Source organism: Salvelinus namaycush, chromosome 21 (genome assembly GCF_016432855.1).
Source record: "Salvelinus namaycush isolate Seneca chromosome 21, SaNama_1.0, whole genome shotgun sequence".
NCBI lineage: Eukaryota > Metazoa > Chordata > Actinopteri > Salmoniformes > Salmonidae > Salvelinus > Salvelinus namaycush.
In genome coordinates, this window is record NC_052327.1 from 12,625,272 (window position 1) to 12,642,690 (window position 17,419).

A 17,419-nucleotide genomic window follows, 5' to 3' on the forward strand; every position below is an offset into this window, starting at 1 on the left:
ATGTTTTTATAATTTATATCCAGATAATAGATATCTGGAGCTCAAAAATCAATATTAACAGCACAGAGTGAACAATGAGGTTTAGTTATAAAAATCTTTGATTAACAGTATGCAAATCAGTGAGCCAAATGAATGGCTCCCTCGGTTCCCAATGTTCACCAAAAGAGCTGTTCGTTCACGAACGACCCGCCATCCAAGGCTCTCTCTTTCTCTACTGCTATTATGGGTCGCATGCACGCTCCCGGGTAAGCTTTATTTTCACCGTACAAAACAGCTTTTTAAACATCAGTTATGAAATATATTTACAATTTATGCAATGAGAATATATTGTGTACACATGACATCAAAATTGAACCGTCTAAATTGCCCCAGTCCCAATAAATTAAGAGTTTGAACATTGCCCCATTTAGCAAGCTAACTTAGCCGGCAACAAGCTAGTTACAGCCAGTCGTATAACTCTGGTTACTGCTAGCTAACGTAAATTAGCCAACACACTTCCCTGCATTTCTGTGGGATGATGTAAAATCAGAAAGCTGAAGTATCCACCACACAAACACTTTATCACTAGCTTATAACGTTATTAGCTATCTAACTCCGTTTTTTCAATTTAGTCTTGTCTCAATGGTGCCATTTTAGCTAACGTTAGGGTGTTATAGTGGTAAAATAAACATTGCTTTTAGGGCTGAACGGAGCATACCAAATGACACAACAGACTCTCAGAAGCACAGTGTGGTCAGATTTTTTTTAATTTAACCAGGTAGGCCAGTTGAAAACAAGTTCTCATTTACAACTGCGACCTGGCCAAGATAAAGCAAAGCAGTGCGACAAACACAACAGTTACACAGAGTTACACATGGGATAGACAAACGTACAGTCAATAACACAATAACACAAATGTAAATACAGTGTGTGCAAATATAAGATTAGGGAGGTAAGGCAATAAATAAGCCATAGTGGCGAAATAATAACAATTTAGTATTAACACTGACTAGAGTGATAGATGTGCAAGCAGAGATACTGTGTTGCAAAAGAGCAAACAAAAAAATATGGGGACTAGGTAGTTGGGTGGACTATTTACAGATGGGCTGTGTACAGGTGCAGTGATCGGTAAGCTGCTTTGATAGCTGATGCTTATAGTTAGTGAGGGAGATATAAGTCTCCAGCTACAGTGACTTTTGCAGTTCGTTCCAGTCGTTGGCAGCGAGGAGTTGGCTTTGGGGATGACCAGTGAAATATACCTGCTGGAGTGTGTGCTACGGGTGGGTGTTGCTATGGTGACCAGTAAACTGAGAAGGCGGGGCTTTACTTGGCAAAGACTTCTAGATGACCTGGAGCCAGTGGTTTGGCAACTGATATGTAGCGAGGGCCAGCCACTGAGAGCATACAGGTCGCAGTGGTGGGTAGTATATGGAGCTTTAGAGTGACAAACGGATGGCACTGTGTTAGACTACGTCCAATTTGCTGAGTAGTGTTGGAGGCATAGGTCAATGGCAAAGCCTTTTCCAAAAATAGCACCAAAATGACAGACTGGACGGACTAACAAACATAAACTGGGTGTTTCAAGCCCTAGCTGAATGCTGATTGGCTGAAAGAACAGACTTTAGCCGTGGCATATTGGCCATAAACCACACCTCCTTCGGCCTTATAGCTTAATTATAATGGGTGGGTCTAATCCTGAATGCTGATAGGTTAAAAGTGCATTTCAGACAGTGTCTTTTCCACAAGTTAACACCGGCTAAATCTATGACGTTAAAATGCCTATTTATTCTGTTCCATCTGACTGCGCAATCCACTGTCTCATCAGCCCAGGCAGGGAAGTTGATCTCCACTATTATAAAAAGCATGTAGACATTCTCACATTAATTTTAGACTTAATATTTAGTTTTTGACAGCGGAAATTTGTATAAACTGTCTGTTTCCATATTCAAATTTGGTCTCCAACAAGCCGGTGTTTGGAGGATATATTGGCATTGTTTGCCGGCCCTCCACGAACAACACCCGTTTTTCTTCCAAACACCGGCTTCTCGGACATTATCACTTAATTATACCATGGAGTTGTTAGCCAATGCTCTCTGATTGGCTTTAAGAGTGTTCTAAAGCGTGCATTATTTCCATATAACGCTTGGTATATTTGCACGGTAGAATTCAATGGCTATAGTAAAAAAAAAAATTTTTTAAAGACTAAATTCGGTTAGCTAAACTAGCTTTGGTTAGCTAAACTAGCGTGTTTGTTTGGTTACCATGGCAACTACTATAGCTATCTAAACTTGCTAGCTACTTCAGTGGATGTTGAACCTATTTCTTCAAGCAAGTGAGTAAATTTCTGGTGGCAAATGTGTTAAATTACAGCCATGGTATAAAAGGGATAATCAACTCGGGGCTCTATGCGTTTTCTGGAAAATAATACAACTCCCCTGGGTGGAAGGTCAGTTCCACTCCGCTAGCGCGTTGTGGAACACACCTTCCACGTCGTTCATTATTTTCCATGGAACGCATCCCTTATGAAACTCATATCTCAAGAAAGGAATGTCCTATCAACATGACAGTTTCAGGGGTTATACAATAATATGAGCATGTTAAAATGGAATATAATGAAATACACATATGCAAATGTGATGTTAATTTATGCACATATTTAATGTTTGTATGCAATAAAATCATTGACAATTGCTAGGTTTCCATCTAATTGGTGACAGATTTTCATACGAATATTGTAAAACCTGCATAATGAAAATATACGCATTTCCCCACCAGTGTTTCCACCAAATGGACAAAATGTAATTTTTCACTCAAATTTACATTTCATTGCATTTTCAACTCCTCTGATAGTTTTGTCACAAAACTGTTGCATTAAATAGCAAATGTGCCTACTCTGGTCTTGGCACATGTTCTCTATCCAACAGCTCGCAGAACGTCTACATGATGAGAATATTATGGATAGGAGCAAGAATATCTTTATTTGTCAAATGGCAGTCAAGCATCGATCATCATGTCACCAGAATAAGACCCCCCTATTTATTGGAAAGGAGCATCAAGATCACCATGCCCTTTCACCACCCTGTGACGTTCATCCTAATTTATTTCATCTATAGCCTAATAAACTGCATGGTTTCTCGATTCATAGTTTCAATTGCTTCATATCAAATTATTCCTGAGATTTAAATTGATTAAAGTGAATTTTTGTTTCACCAAATCGTGCGAGAGAGGGAGTCTTGAGAAAACGGCCCACTCTCCCTCAGCTAATGTTAGCTAGCTAGCTAAACGGCTTGTTAGCCACCTACTCGCGGTAAACCTATGATCGTTTCAACAATTCAGAATGAAATCTTTATAGCAGCATATTAAAATGCTACCAAGAACCTGAGCTTTGTAGTGATAATACGTTTTTGTATATGGTCACAGTGTAGGTGAATGCTTGTTTGTTGCTTACATTCTCACTCAGCCGATTTTTGCGCTTGCTCCATAAAACTCCTTCCAGAAGTCAGTCAACGTCTTCGAGTTGATACTCTAATAGTTTGATTGAACAAGATAACACCTACAGAAATTGACGAATGTGAAAGCAGTATTTTCAGGAGAGCCCGAAAAGTGGTTGTCAGAAGCGTCAAACCGCTCTGACCACTCTGATTGAGGTAGCTCCCCCGAATCAGATGCTCACAAATGGTTTATCAGACAACACTGACATTTACACTATTTTGTTATTCACAACATATTAAGGAAGATTTTAGTGAAAAAATATTTATATTTAATTCAGTTAATAAAATGGTATTGTCTGAAGATAGCCTTGAATTATATACAGTATGCATATTCTCTAACTCTATCTTGGTTCGTGCAGGTGACTGACCTCCTCCTCAGTCAGACCAATTGGCAGAACTGCTAGAATATGTTCTGGAAGTTAAGATGGGAGACATTGCTCAGTTTCTTGGTTAACCAGTCACCTGCAGGAACCAACTCTATGAACAATGCCTATTTAGCTTTTTTATATAGCAGTATATAAGAGGACTGAAGGGACCGCCCTGGCGGAGCTTGTGACAGACTTGTACATGTGTTTGTTGCAACCTCTACAATTAACTGATAATAAATAGTGAGTCATTGAATATTGACTTCAGGTGTCCCTGGTGTTGAATTTCCACCACAATATCATGATTAATAAAGTGGGCACCAGAATCAAACCGTATTCCCGCTCAGCGTCCAGATTTTGTTACGTGAACTAACACCCTACTAACGTTAGTATTTGAGTCTTATCACCATCTCGGTCGGTTCATTGAATTTGTAGCCAACAATGAATTGCACCACACACACAAAAATTTCGACATGTTTGCTGCCAGTTTAGCTACTTAAAAATTGCCCAACTAATGTGAATGCCATTTCTGTTGCAGAAAGGGCTTGTCCCAGTCGGCGCTGCCTTACAGGCGAAGTGTCCCCACTGTAAGTACAACGGTTCATCAGTATTGTTGGGTCAATATTGGTCTGCTGTATACTATACGAGTGGATGTAGGCAGCTAGTGTCTACATAAGACTGGTAAGTAAGCCTTCAGTAAGAAGGTGAGTGGACAACTACCTGATGGTAGGGAAGTCAAATGAATGGGCTGCTGTAGATATGGGTGTTCTTTCTAGAGCGCCCGGTTAAATTGTGCATAAGAGCATTTTTGTAATCTCAAAATGGTTCCACTAGTGAGAAATGTGTGATTATTGAAAAAATCTTGCTTCATTTACTATCATCCTAAATTAAGATATTGAATTATTACGCTAGTTTCCAGCATGTGGACAGTATGTGTTACTGCAAGCTGACGTTTTGACCACATTGAATTGGGGAGAATTGCACATCCTTTTTACCTCAGATTGGTGATGTTAGTAAAAGGTTGTAGTCAACATGACACAAGATCAATTGCATAATCCATATCTTTGGTTTTGTACTGTTAATTTTGTCATATGCGCTGGAGATAGCAGGTCTTAGAACGCAGCTATCATTTTGTGTCTCAAATGGCACAGAGAATTCTGGGCGGTCTCTGTAAAAGTCGCTGACCGCACACCAATACACAAACTATCACTCAAACAGCTGACCCTTTTTATTGTAAATAAGAATATAATGTTTTTAAACACTTCTACATTCATGTGGATGCCACCATGATTGTGGATAATCCTGAATGAATCGTGAATAATGAGTGAGAAAGTTAGACTCACAAATATCATACCCCCCCAAAAATGATAACCTTCCTTGTTATTGTAATGGTGAGATGTTAGCATGTCTTGGGAGTTGTGATATTTGTGCGTCTTTAGCTTTTTACAGACGCACAACATTAATGTAGAAATGTTTAGAAACATATTATATTCTTATTTACAATAAAGGGGTTAGCTGTTATTTTTGTGATAGTTTGTGTATTGGTGTGCGGTCAGCGACTTTTATAGAGAGACCGCCCAGATAATATTCACATTTTTGGTGACTTCAGTATTTGCCTAGAAGAGACCACAGACCCACTCCAAAAGGCTTTCGGAGCCATCATCGACTCTGGGTTTTGTCCAACATGTGTCCGGACCTACGCATTGCCACAGTCAATCCCTGGATCTAGTTTTGTCCTGTGGAATAAATATTGGGGATCTAAATGTTTTTGCAATCGCAACAAATACTCTGCTCAGACCCCAACCAAGGATTATCAAACGCCACTATATAAATTCTCGGACAACCCAAAGATTCCTAGATTCCCTTCCAGACTCCCTCCACCTACCCAAGGATGTCGGAGTAAAAAAATCAGTTAACCACCGAACCGAGGATCTAAATTTAACCTTCCTAATACAACGGGTGGGTCTAATCCTTAATGCTGATTGATTAAAACCGCATTCCACAAGTTAGCACCGGCTAAATATCTGACATTAAAATGCCTATTTACTCTGTTCCATCTGACTGCGCACAGAGTAAATCGCGCCTCATTAGCTCATTGTTATGGATGTATCCAAATAAATGTCACTAGAGAACAGAGTAAACAAATGCAAATGCGGCTACTTTGCTGTTATTCTGGCTGCAGAACGTGACTAAGTTAGCCATAGTTGGCTAGCTAGCAAGCAAGGGATAAGAACGTTGCCAGCCAGTATGGCAATGGAACATCTAGAACAAACGACTGGGTCGCGTCCATAGATACAGAACAAAATGACTGAACCGATAGAACGAACGAAGCCGGTGTTAGGAGGATATATTGGCACGGTTTGCCAGCCCTCGACTAACAACACCTGTGCCAATATATCCTCCAAACACCGGCTTCACGGGCATTATCACTTAAGAAATACCCTAGATGCAGTCGCACCTCTAAAAACAAAAATAATTTGTCACAAGAAATTAGCTCCCTGCTATACAGAAAATACCCGAGCACTGAAGCAAGCTTCCAGAAAATTGGAACGGAAGAGGCGCTCCACCAAACTGGAAGTCTTCTGACTATCTTGGAAAGACAGTGCCGTGCAATATCAAAGAGCCCTCACTGCTGCTTAATCAGCCTACTTTTCCAACCTAATTGAGTAGAATAAAAACAATCAAAAATGTATTTTTGATATGATCACAAAGCTAACTAAAAAGCAGTATTTCCCAAGAGAGGATGGCCTTCACTTCAGCAGTGTTCAATTCATGAACTTCTTAGACGAAAAGATAATTAGAAAGCAAATTATGGACTCCTCTTTGAATCTGCGTATTTCTCCAAAACTCAATTGCCCGAGTCTGCCAAGAACTGCCAGGACCTAAGATCAATGGAGACAATCAAGTTTTTTAATCACGTATCTCTCAATACATTCACAAACATAGTCATGGCCTCTAAACCTTCCAGCTGCATACTGGACCCTATTTCAAGTAAACTACTGAAAGAGCTACTTCCTGTGCTTGGCCCTCCTATGTTGAACATAATAAACAGCTCCCTTTCCTCCGGATGTATACCAAACTCACAAAAAGTGGCAGTAATAAAGCCTCTCCTCGAAATGCCAAACCTTGACATGGATTTTTTTTTTTAACTATCAGCCTATATGGAATCTCCCATTCCTCTCAAAAAAAAACATAAAAAAGCTGGCCTTCCTGAAGACAAATAATGTATACGAAAGGTTGCTGGTTCAAATCCCAGAGGAGGCAAGGTGGAAAAATCAGCCGTTCTGCCCTTGAGCAAGGCAGTTAACCCCCACCTGTTCCCCGGGCAGAATGACACCCACCTGTCTTGATCAATGAGATGATTTTGGGAAAAATTATGGCAGCATGTATATTATTTGATTTGTGCATATTGGAAAAAATAAATTAAACAACTCCACATTTTCTGATTGCCTGGTTTCATGGGCAACTAGCCACAGGAGTTTATAAGCCACCGGAGCCTTCTGAAATTATTAAGGAAGTACTGCTACATTTAGTTTGGTGGAAATTTTTCTGCAATTGGTGAGTATGGAGCCAATAATTAACTCCGTACGGAAGCTTCACACACCGGGTTACAGAATGTGGCTAGGTGTTACACTGGTTGGAGCTTAGATTGCTCATTTCCTGGTCTGCTCGCTGAACCCAGACTCCAAGTGTATATGAAAAGGTTTGTCAATCCAGGCATGGATGATGTCAGTGTACTCCTTATAATCGGGAGTAGCTATCCTTCCAAGCCTGGATTAAGGTACATTTTCATATCCATTTGCGGTCTGGGTTCTGTGAGGTGATCATCGGATGAAAAGTCAGCCCTCCTCATCATGCTCCGGCCTTCAATGGCATAACACTCTTATGGTGTTCTCTTCCAGTGGCTGAAGCTGACATCTGATGATGTCAAGGAACAGATCTTCAAGCTGGCCAAGAAGGGATTGACCCCATCTCAGATTGGTAAGTGCAACAATAGCAAATACCAGCTGACGGTCCATGAATGAGATAGCTTTATCTATTCATTGTTGTTGAATTGTCATCTTTGGGTGAGTTCTGAATAAAGCTGGATTTAGGCTAACAGGGGTGCCTGTCTGTTTTCTCATGGGCAAACTGCTTTGGTGTCATGCCAAACAGACTGGTATCCAACCATGATTAAGGTAATTTCTCTTGACTGTCCAGTTGACTCTGTGTCCCTTCCTTCCTCCCCCCTCTCTGTCCAGGTGTCATTCTGAGGGACTCCCACGGTGTGGCCCAGGTGCGGTTTGTCACCGGCAACAAGATTCTGAGGATCCTCAAGACCAAAGGCCTGGCTCCAGATCTTCCTGAGGACCTGTACCACCTCATCAAGAAGGCTGTGGCTGTCAGGAAGCATCTGGAGAGGAACAGAAAGGTGAGCAGGCTCACATAACATGGGCCCTGATGGGACACTTTGAAAATACATCCTTCCTTGAGTTAGGCTAATGACTGATCTAATATGGCTTGATGGGTGAAATCTAGTTGTGACATTTCAGTGTTTACTTCAAGGCAGGGAGGAAGGTATTTTCATAAGCTGTATTTTATTCAGAACGCTGTCCCTTTAAGTGAGGTAGCAACCTTTCGGTTACCGTACTTGCCCAACGCTCTAACCACTAGGCTACCTGCCGCCCGTCCAAGATAATCCATCCACCTTACAGGTGTGACATATCAAGAAGCTGATTAAACAGCATGAACATTACACAGGTGCACCGTGTGCTGGGGACAATAAAAGGCTATTCTAAAATGTTCAGTTTGTCACACAATACAATGCCACAGATGTCTCAAGTTTTGAGGGAGTGTGCAATTGGTATGCTGACTGCAGGAATGTCCATCATAGCTGTTGCCAGAGAATTGAATGTTTAATTCTCTACCATAAGCCTCGTCCAACCTCAGTACAACCTACCGGCCTCACAATCACAGACCACCTGTATCGTGTAGGCGAGCGGTTTGCTGATGTCAACGTTGTGAACAGAGTGCCCCATGGTGGCGATGGGGTTATGGTATGGGCAGGCATAAGCTACGGACAACGGACAAAATTGCATTTTATCGATGGCAATTTGAATAAACGGATACCGTGATGAGATCCTGAGGCCCATTGTCGTCCTATTCATCCGCCGCCATCACCTTATGTTTCAGCATGATAATGCACAGCCCCATGTCGCAAGTCTCTGTTCCCAATTCCAGGAAGCTGAAAATGACGTAGTTCTTCCATGGCCTGTGTACTCACCAGACATGTCACCCACTGAGCATGTTTAGGATGCTCTGGATCAATGTGTACGACAGCGTGTTCCAGTTCCCACCAATATCCAGGAACTTGGCACAGACATTGAAGAGGAGTGGGACAATATTCCATAGGCCACAATCAACAGCCCGGTCAACTCTATGCAAAGGAGATGTGTCGCGCTGCATGAGGCAACTGGTGGTCACACCAGATACTGACTGGTTTTCTGATCCACGCCCCTAGCTTTTTTAAGGTATCTGTGACCAGCAGATGCATATCTGTATTCCCAGTCATGTGAAATCAATAGATTAGGGCCTAATGAATTCATTTCAATTGACTGATTTCCTCATATGAACTGTTACTCAATAAAATCAATGAAATTGTTGCATGTTGCGTTTTATATTTGTGTTCAGTATATTTACATCTGATGGCCGAAGTGACCCCCATCGCACAATCGTCAAAAGTAGGCCGACCGATGTAAACACGTTTTTGTCTCTCACAAGATGTGTTAAGCTTTGAGCCATATCAGGGACAGCCCTCCCCTGTCTGGGTCTGGTGTTTTTGTACTGCATGTGGGGATGAGTCATGTGTGCACTCTTTAAGAATAGCTTGTTAAGCTACTTTGTTTCTAGAGATGCTAATGTCTGTACCCCTGTTTTTTTGCAGGACAAAGATGCCAAGTTCCGCCTGATTCTCACCGAGAGCAGGATCCACAGACTGGCCCGTTACTACAAGACCAAGAGAGTACTTGCTCCCAACTGGAAGTAGTATGTACCAGTAAAGACAATTACTGCTCTTTTGTATGGCAAACATAGTCTGCCATACTTAATTAAGCTCAAATTGCTTCATAACATGTCCATTATATTACTGTACCAGACCTCTGTCTATGCCATTTAATTTGGTCGCTATGACTCCTGCACAATTCTATGTCCTGCTCTTTATCCTGTAAGAGCTGAGATATTTCTGTTGTGCCAGAGGAATGCTGGAGGTCAATTATCAGAGTGGCTGCACTGCCAACTCTGCCAGTCCCCTTCATATAGCACTGTATTATACACTCTAACCATGGTTTATTTCCGGGTTGTCTGATCTTGGGTCAAATATAACCAATTAGAATGTGAGTCATTATTTAAATAAATAAAATGTTGAAGTGAGGTGCCCTGATTTGTGTTGTAAATTGAAATGCAAAGCAGTTATTTGTATTCTCTTCATGCTTGGTTTGGTGGTTCACTTTTGGTTTGTGAGAGTATTATTGCGTTTTCCTGTCTCTAATCATTTCCTTTATGTTTCTTCTACAGCGAGTCCTCGACAGCTTCTGCTTTGGTGGCATAATCATCATCACGCTTTGGATAAATAAATAATTGGGATTCAAATATTTATTTGTCTTGTATTTATTTAATGAGGACATTTTTGAGAAGAATTTGTATGTCTTTATCCGTCTCAATGAATTACATGTCGGCATAATATGGACATGTAGTGGGAGCTTTTATTTGTGTTATTGTGACGTCATACGTTTATTTTAAACTGAACTAAAGACGAAACCAAGGGGAATTTACTGGAACTTTCCATGCGTCACTGAAACACGTGAGTGGAGGGAGCGTTTACAATGAGGAGGAGGTACTTGGATGTGACTGACGCTTACCGTGTCCAATCACAGCATGATATGACGACGCGAACTTGATTATTTAAGGCTAGTGTCGTCGCAATCGTTCCACATTCACTCTACTACAACATCACAACTGAAAATATGCCTGCACTACTAGTGAACATTTGAGATATTTTATATACGTAGAAAGTAATACTTAAGGGGGAAATGAAGCCTTTTCATACAGTACGACAACTGACGAGGGAGATTAATCTAGTTGTTTTCGACGAGCGATATCAGAATACGTGAGGATAATTCTTCGAATCATAGACATGGCTCGAGTTAAAATGGCATCAAGTGGCATCAATTCTTCTACGACTAGTTCTCATCGAACTGCGATGGAGAGGTTTGGCGACGGTGGTATGGCACTCCTACCGTGGATCATGCATATACTGACCGTACTGTGGGAACAACTACGGTTGTTGGTCCATGTCATTTACTACAGTTTCTTGTCAGGTACAGTAACGTTCATTTCCATGTGTAACTCTGTGTTGTATGTGTCGAACTGCTTTGCTTTATCTTGGCCAGGTCGCAGTTGCAAATGAGAACTTGTTTGTCAACTAGCCTACCTGGCGGAAGAAAAAAAAAATTGATACAGAAAGCTCACTTCCTTTTGTATGTGTGGGGAAATGTGACCCTGGTCGCACGGATTGTAACTTGTTTTGACCTGGTACCGTAAAACAGGCGACAGTAACAATATAACAAGTTCATTAATGACCTTGTTTTATAAAAAATTTGGAGGGGAGAATGGGTTGGTAGGCTAGTTATTGTCCAAATAACAATACCGGACAAAGAACCACTTACCATATTTGGTATGACATGTCAACAATTTGTTTGTACATTGTTTAATCCATACAGTCTATGGGTTAATCAGGCAAAAAGAGGGACGTTTTGGCAAATTATATAGGTAGCCTAACCTATTTTTTTTTTTTTCTTCAACAGGTTTCCATATGTTCAGGTTTGAAGTTCACCTAAGAATCAACTCTGTTTCTGGAAATTCCCACACAGGGGCCTTTCTGTCCAGCCTACAGGCTGAGGCGATGTACTGCAGTTTGGTGGACGACTTTGTGTCCCATGCCAGGATGGATAGCGATTATGGACTTTACCTTGGACACCACCCCAGCTGGAAACTGGGCTTTCCAGGTGACTGTAACCTGTTAGTGAGCAGCACTGATTGTAGCTCCAGCTTGGATGAAATGTCTCGCAACAACAAGAAGAAAGCGTTTGACTTCAAAACCAAACATGACACCACCGAAGATGATCTGAGTGTTTACTGGGGTAAAGAGGATGACCGAAACATGGGAGCATTTGACAGTGAGGACAGTAAAGCACTTTGCGAGTCCCTGGCCATCTCCAGCGACCCTTACAAGCCCTTCTCTTTCCCCCTCTGCAATTCAAGCTGCTCCAATATGGGGGAAACAAAAAATGAAGATCAAGTTGGCGGCGGCCTCGACTGTAACTTGTCCAGCCGGCCGGGTGAAGAACTTCAAGAGACCCTCGGTGGCTTGAACATCTGGACCAGTCGTTCAGATAGCGAAAGCAGCTGGGGGAGTTCTGATGGTTCGTGCGCAGACCTGGACGAAGAGGAGAGCGAGAGGCTCTGGGAGCTCTTCACCAGCCCCGTCGACCCATACAACCCCCTGTGTTTCACGGCATCTGTAGCCAGCTCAGCCCCTCACACAGACAAAACACTTACACACTCCCAGGAGGCTGAAAGGGCCTCAGTCCTGACCTCATGTTCTTCTGACATCGTTGACAGTGAGACCCCTGGCCCTTCCTCCTCTGAGGATGACACAGAGGAGCAGCTATGGAGGTCCTGCTCCCAAAATGAAGACCCTTACCACCCTCTGAACTTCCGTGCCTGCCTCCAGAGCTCCCCTACAACCACAGAGCCACCTGCCTTCAGCACTGGAGACCCACTCACCCCACAGACCTGTCCCACACAGACACCACCTGGCCAGGGTAAGCAGAGGGACGTTGTGGCCAAAAGCTTCCAAACAACCAGGCACACAAAGCCTTGTCTACCCAAGAGACAGTTAAATCAGCATTACCACCCAGCTACTACACGAGTGCCCTGGAGGAGACCTGAAGCTAAAGTAACAGGAGGACAAGGACAACCTCAGGAGGAGAAGTTCAACCACCCTCTGAAAAAGGTTATTAGTTTTCCATGTTCTACATCTCTGTCTATAGTTCTAGTTTTACCACCTTAAAAATGATACATGGCCATCACGTCGCCCATATAAACATTTGCAACCAAACATTATGTACTATTAACAGCTCAAGTTTACATATTGGCTAAACACGAACAAACAAGACATGCAGTTCATAATACTTGAATATTAGAAATGTAATATTAGTAAGGGGGAACCACTTATTTACTCAGAAATACCAAACAAATATATAAAAAAAGGTAATTGGTGATTCCACACTAGCGGGAGCGCAAATATTTTTTCGATATTCTAGATTGTTTTGGCAATTTTCACAAACTTAATTGGGTGAGAAAGGATGTTTGATATGCTTCTTCCATTTGTATCACAAACTGTTTTTGAGAGAATCATGAATGGCCATTTTAGGCCCTTTTTAGACTTATACATGCCTCCTTTAAGACCCGTGAACCGACAACAACTTGGTGTCATTTATACTCCTTATAGTGAGCTCTCGAATATGGATTATGTCTAGATTCTGAAAAGAGAAAAATCACATTTTTTCTACATTAAATATGAATATCTCAAAGCTACACTATTTTGATTTAGCTGACTTTTGACATTGTTTAGAACAATATTCTCTTTAAACATGTCACATTTCCAGAGTGGGCTCTCTGGTACTTAATGTTATAATACATTTTATACATAGAAAGTGAAGTTATAGGTCATTAACCAATCACAGCCCTCCTTTAGGATTGTGAATTCAGCAAATCACCAGCAGATGGAGTTCACTTTGAATCCATTTACCACTCACTGTGTTTGTTGGTGATGCTCATGAAATGTATCATAACTTCAGCATTAGCAGAGAGCCCCTTCTGGAAATGTGATGTACTTGTAGAGTATATTGTTCCAAACGATGTCTTAAAATGAACAAAATAAAAGGGGTGGTTTTGAGATTAATATTTTTAATGTTGAATAAATGTAAATAATTTCAGAATCCAGACATACTCCATGTTTTAGAGCACACTATAAGGAGTATAATGCCACCACGATGTCTGTATTATGTACAGATTGTTTGGGATACAAATGTAAAAAGCATGTTAAACAGCCTTCCTCCCAATGAAGTTTCCATGTGAGAATTGCCAGAACAATCTGAGTTACCAAAAATATATTTCCTGCTCCCGTTAGTTTGGAATCGCCCTAATGTAACTTGTAGTATAGTTGATGGTGAGGTCAGTCAATGACTTATCTACCTCGTACACAGCATAGGCTTACTTATGTGCTAACCCAAGCCCTTGTTTATTGTTGTTAAGCAACAGAGGTTGTAATGACAACCTGTCATGTGATACGAGAGTCATGAGTCAGTGGAGAGTTCACTTCCAGTTAATGTTGCGTGACTGTCTCCCAACACTGCAGTCAAATGCTCTCCTCTGACAAGTGTGTACCTGTTTGTGTATTTTAGGTGCGGTTCTCACCACTTGTCCAGGTCCATGTGATGCATACTTGGCCCTTTGCCCGGCAGATGTCTCGCAAAGGACCCTGGGAGGAACTAGCCCGCGATAGAGACCGGTTCCGAAAGAGGATCCAGGAAACGGAGCAGGCCATTGGTTACTGCTTCAGTAAATCACACAGACACGATTCGGGCAAATTTGCTAAGCACTTCAACATCAGCCCATTCAATACCAGTCCCTGAGCTCTAAATGTTTTACCATACCTTCCTAATGAGAACTTTTGATTGGTTGCGATGCAACATATGGTTTTAGGTCAATTATAATGAAAAGATGGTGGTCCTAGGCCAATAGGATTTGGCATCAAATTCTACCTGCACTGTACCTCAACACTGTTGCACTGATTTTTATATTGGATATAGTTATTAACCTCATCATGAATGTATGTAATGTTCTTTTGTATGCCTTACAATGTAATTTATTAATGCCCTATTGTGCTTGTTTGAATTTGTACCATTTTGAAATGTTCATCTTTATCCAGATAAGTGGTGTATTTAGGACTAAAATAATTCATTAACAGATGGTATTTGTGATCATACTGTAGTTAATAAACAACCTGTTTGACACCATAACTATAATGGTCTGTAATTCATCTTTGGATTTGGAATTTTCAAAAGCATACAAATGTGAGATTGGGACTTTGGAAAGCCCATAACTAAATGTCTACTTCTTAAAATTGAAATAACTTGAATCAGAATTAAACTTCAGTTGGTGTGATTATTTTAGTGGGAGGTATACTTTGACCCTCCTGTGTGAGGTCAACCAAACCTACATCTCTGTCACTATAGCTACACAGAAGTCGGATCGTGTCAATAACTTGAATGAATGTGTCACATCTATATTTAATGCCTTTTGTGGGCACGGCCGTTCCATGTAAAGGTAAAAGGCTTTCGGTCTCAGATTGTAGTGACGTGCCTACAAAGCAGGGAGGGTGTGGTCACTTGGGGAGTGTTCAGTGGAGTGAAAGTTCACAACGCTGCAGATAGAAATGTAATGTATAGAGCTGACATGAGTCCATTAATCTCCACAATACCAGGCTGTCAGTATTTTCTGTATAATCTTGCAGAAAAGTCCCTTCATTCACTTCAATATTCACCTATTCTCCACATATCTAGTTGCCTACCTATTTTCACACTATGCCCCATAGGCTGTGTTTACACAGGCAGTCCATTTCTGATCTTTTTTCTACTAATTGGTCATTTGATCATTTGCTCATTGAACATCTCATTCCAAAATCATGGGCATTCATTTGGAGTTGGTCCCCTCCTTTGCTCCTATAACAGCCTCCACTCTTCTGGGAAGGCTTTCCACTAGATGTTGGAACATTGCTGTGGGGACTTGCTTCTATTCAGCCACAAGAGCATTAGTGAAGTTGGGCACTGATGTTGGGCGATTAGGCCTGGCTCGCAGTCGGCGTTCCAATTCCTCCCAAAGCTGTGCAATGGGGCTGAGGCTTTGTGCAGGCCAGTCAAGTTCTTCTAAACCGATCTTGACAAACCATTTCTGTATGGACCTCGCTTTGTGCATGGGGGCATTGACATGCTGAAACAGGAAAGGGCCTTCCCCAAACTGTTGCCACAAAGTTGGAAGCACAGAATCATCTAGAACAGGTATTCCCAAACTGGGGTACGCAATGCCGTTGGGGTTATGCCAAATAAAAATGTGATTCACATTTTTTTATTTTTTATATAGATATTTATACCCTACCGTTCAAAAGTTTGGGATCACTTTGAAGTGTCCTTGTTTTTGAAAGAAAAGCATTTTTTGTCCATTAAAATAACATCAAATTGATCCGAAATACATTATAGACATTGTTAATGTTGTAAATGACTATTGTAGCTGATTTTTAATGGAATATCTACATAGACGTACAGAGGCCCATTATCAGCAACCATCCCTCCTGTGTTCCAATGGCACGTTGTGTTAGCTAATCCAGGTTTTTCATTTTAAAAAGGCTAATTGATCATTAGAAAACCCTTTTGTAATTATGTTAGCACAGCTGAAAACGGTTGTTCTGATTAAAGAAGCAATGAAACTGGCCTTCTTTAGACAGGTGTGTGCCTTTCCAAGTCATGTCCAATCAATTGAATTTACAACAGGTGGACTCCAATCAAGTTGTAGAAACATCACAAGGGAGATCAATGGAAACATGATGCACCTGAGCTCAATTTCGAGCCTCATAGCAAAGCGTCTGAGTACTTATGTAAATAAGATATTTCTGTTTTTATTTTGAATATATTAGCAAAAAATTCTAAAACTTGTTTTCACTTTGTCATTATGGGGTATTGTGTGTAGATTGCTGAGGATAATTTAAAAAAAATCCATTTTAGAATAAGGCTGTAATGTAACAAAATGTGGAAAAAGGGAAGGGGTCTGAACTTTCCGAATGCACTGTATGTCTGTCTGGCGTTGCAAAATTCCGGGAACTTTCAATAAATTCCAATTTTTTTACGGAATCAGAAGGGAAAAAGCAGGAAATCTGGAATTCTCCAACCAGATTTTCTGGGAAACCACAGAATTTATTGAAAGTTTTTTGCAACTCATGAGCAGCCAGAATAGATCCATCTTCCTGTAGAAAGGTGATCTTCTCCTTGCGCATTTCCTTTCTTTTGAACACTGTTCCCCTGAGTGACCAGATCATACTACATGCATGCGGTGTATTTTCCGATAGCATTAGGAGAGTTTTACTTATGGGGTTAAAGAGGCCTGAGTCTACTGGTGGAATCAAGGGCTTTGACAGATACATGGTTGAGCCCAAACATTTCTGGGGGTCTGATTGAGACATGGACCGGAGGCCTAAGAGAGTCATGAGGTCCGGAGGAGGATTAATATTGTCCTTGGTCCTCCTGTGTGTATATCCTATCCTTAGGCTGCAAATTCTGAGTATGGGACAGGAGCTTGGGTTTTGTTTCAGTGTTAGCCATTGAGGCCTGAGGTTTTTTGTTGAGTCCATCCTAGTGGGAGCTTTCATGTCGCTCCTCTCCTCACTGCTTTTAAACATTGAGGGCACTAGTTTGGCTAGATCTTTGATGT

At 41.3% G+C, this 17,419-nt stretch overlaps 2 protein-coding genes and 1 non-coding gene across 4 annotated transcripts; all 3 read left to right on the top strand.

Annotated features, from left to right (window-relative positions):
• The first annotated feature begins 170 nt into the window (after positions 1-170).
• LOC120066099 (40S ribosomal protein S13) lies at positions 171-10,464 on the top strand. Its single transcript, XM_039017204.1, has 6 exons — positions 171-245; positions 4,374-4,422; positions 7,738-7,816; positions 8,077-8,246; positions 9,759-9,859; positions 10,388-10,464. The coding sequence occupies exons 1-6, from the start codon at positions 223-225 to the stop codon at positions 10,419-10,421; spliced, it is 456 nt and encodes a 151-aa protein (XP_038873132.1). The 5' UTR covers positions 171-222; the 3' UTR covers positions 10,422-10,464.
• On the top strand, positions 10,007-10,134 carry LOC120066877. The gene has a single exon (XR_005478856.1). It is a non-coding gene; the product is annotated as a small nucleolar RNA SNORA19 (small nucleolar RNA).
• A 328-nt stretch (positions 10,465-10,792) lies between the features above and the next one.
• Positions 10,793-14,958, top strand: LOC120066098 (protein phosphatase 1 regulatory subunit 15B-like). 2 transcript variants are annotated; one of them, XM_039017202.1, is made up of 3 exons: positions 10,793-11,190; positions 11,677-12,887; positions 14,341-14,958. In XM_039017202.1, exons 1-3 carry the CDS (start codon positions 11,007-11,009, stop codon positions 14,569-14,571), a joined length of 1,626 nt encoding a protein of 541 aa, XP_038873130.1. In that variant the 5' UTR covers positions 10,793-11,006; the 3' UTR covers positions 14,572-14,958. The 2 variants fall into 2 exon arrangements, with proteins under 2 accessions (XP_038873130.1, XP_038873131.1); XM_039017203.1 differs by having other exon boundaries at positions 11,743-12,887.
• The last annotated feature ends 2,461 nt before the right edge of the window (positions 14,959-17,419 follow it).

Excerpts from the sequence above, each read along its gene's own strand:
- LOC120066098 (XM_039017202.1), top strand. The coding sequence starts at position 11,007 with ATGGCTCGAGTTAAAATGGCATCAAGTGGCATCAATTCTTCTACGACT. Across the intron at positions 11,191-11,676 it reads TTACTACAGTTTCTTGTCAG|GTTTCCATATGTTCAGGTTT; the intron begins GTACAGTAACGT and ends TTTCTTCAACAG. Across the intron at positions 12,888-14,340 it reads TCAACCACCCTCTGAAAAAG|GTGCGGTTCTCACCACTTGT; the intron begins GTTATTAGTTTT and ends TGTGTATTTTAG.
- LOC120066099 (XM_039017204.1), top strand. The coding sequence starts at position 223 with ATGGGTCGCATGCACGCTCCCGG. Across the intron at positions 246-4,373 it reads GGTCGCATGCACGCTCCCGG|AAAGGGCTTGTCCCAGTCGG; the intron begins GTAAGCTTTATT and ends TTTCTGTTGCAG. Across the intron at positions 7,817-8,076 it reads ATTGACCCCATCTCAGATTG|GTGTCATTCTGAGGGACTCC; the intron begins GTAAGTGCAACA and ends CTCTCTGTCCAG.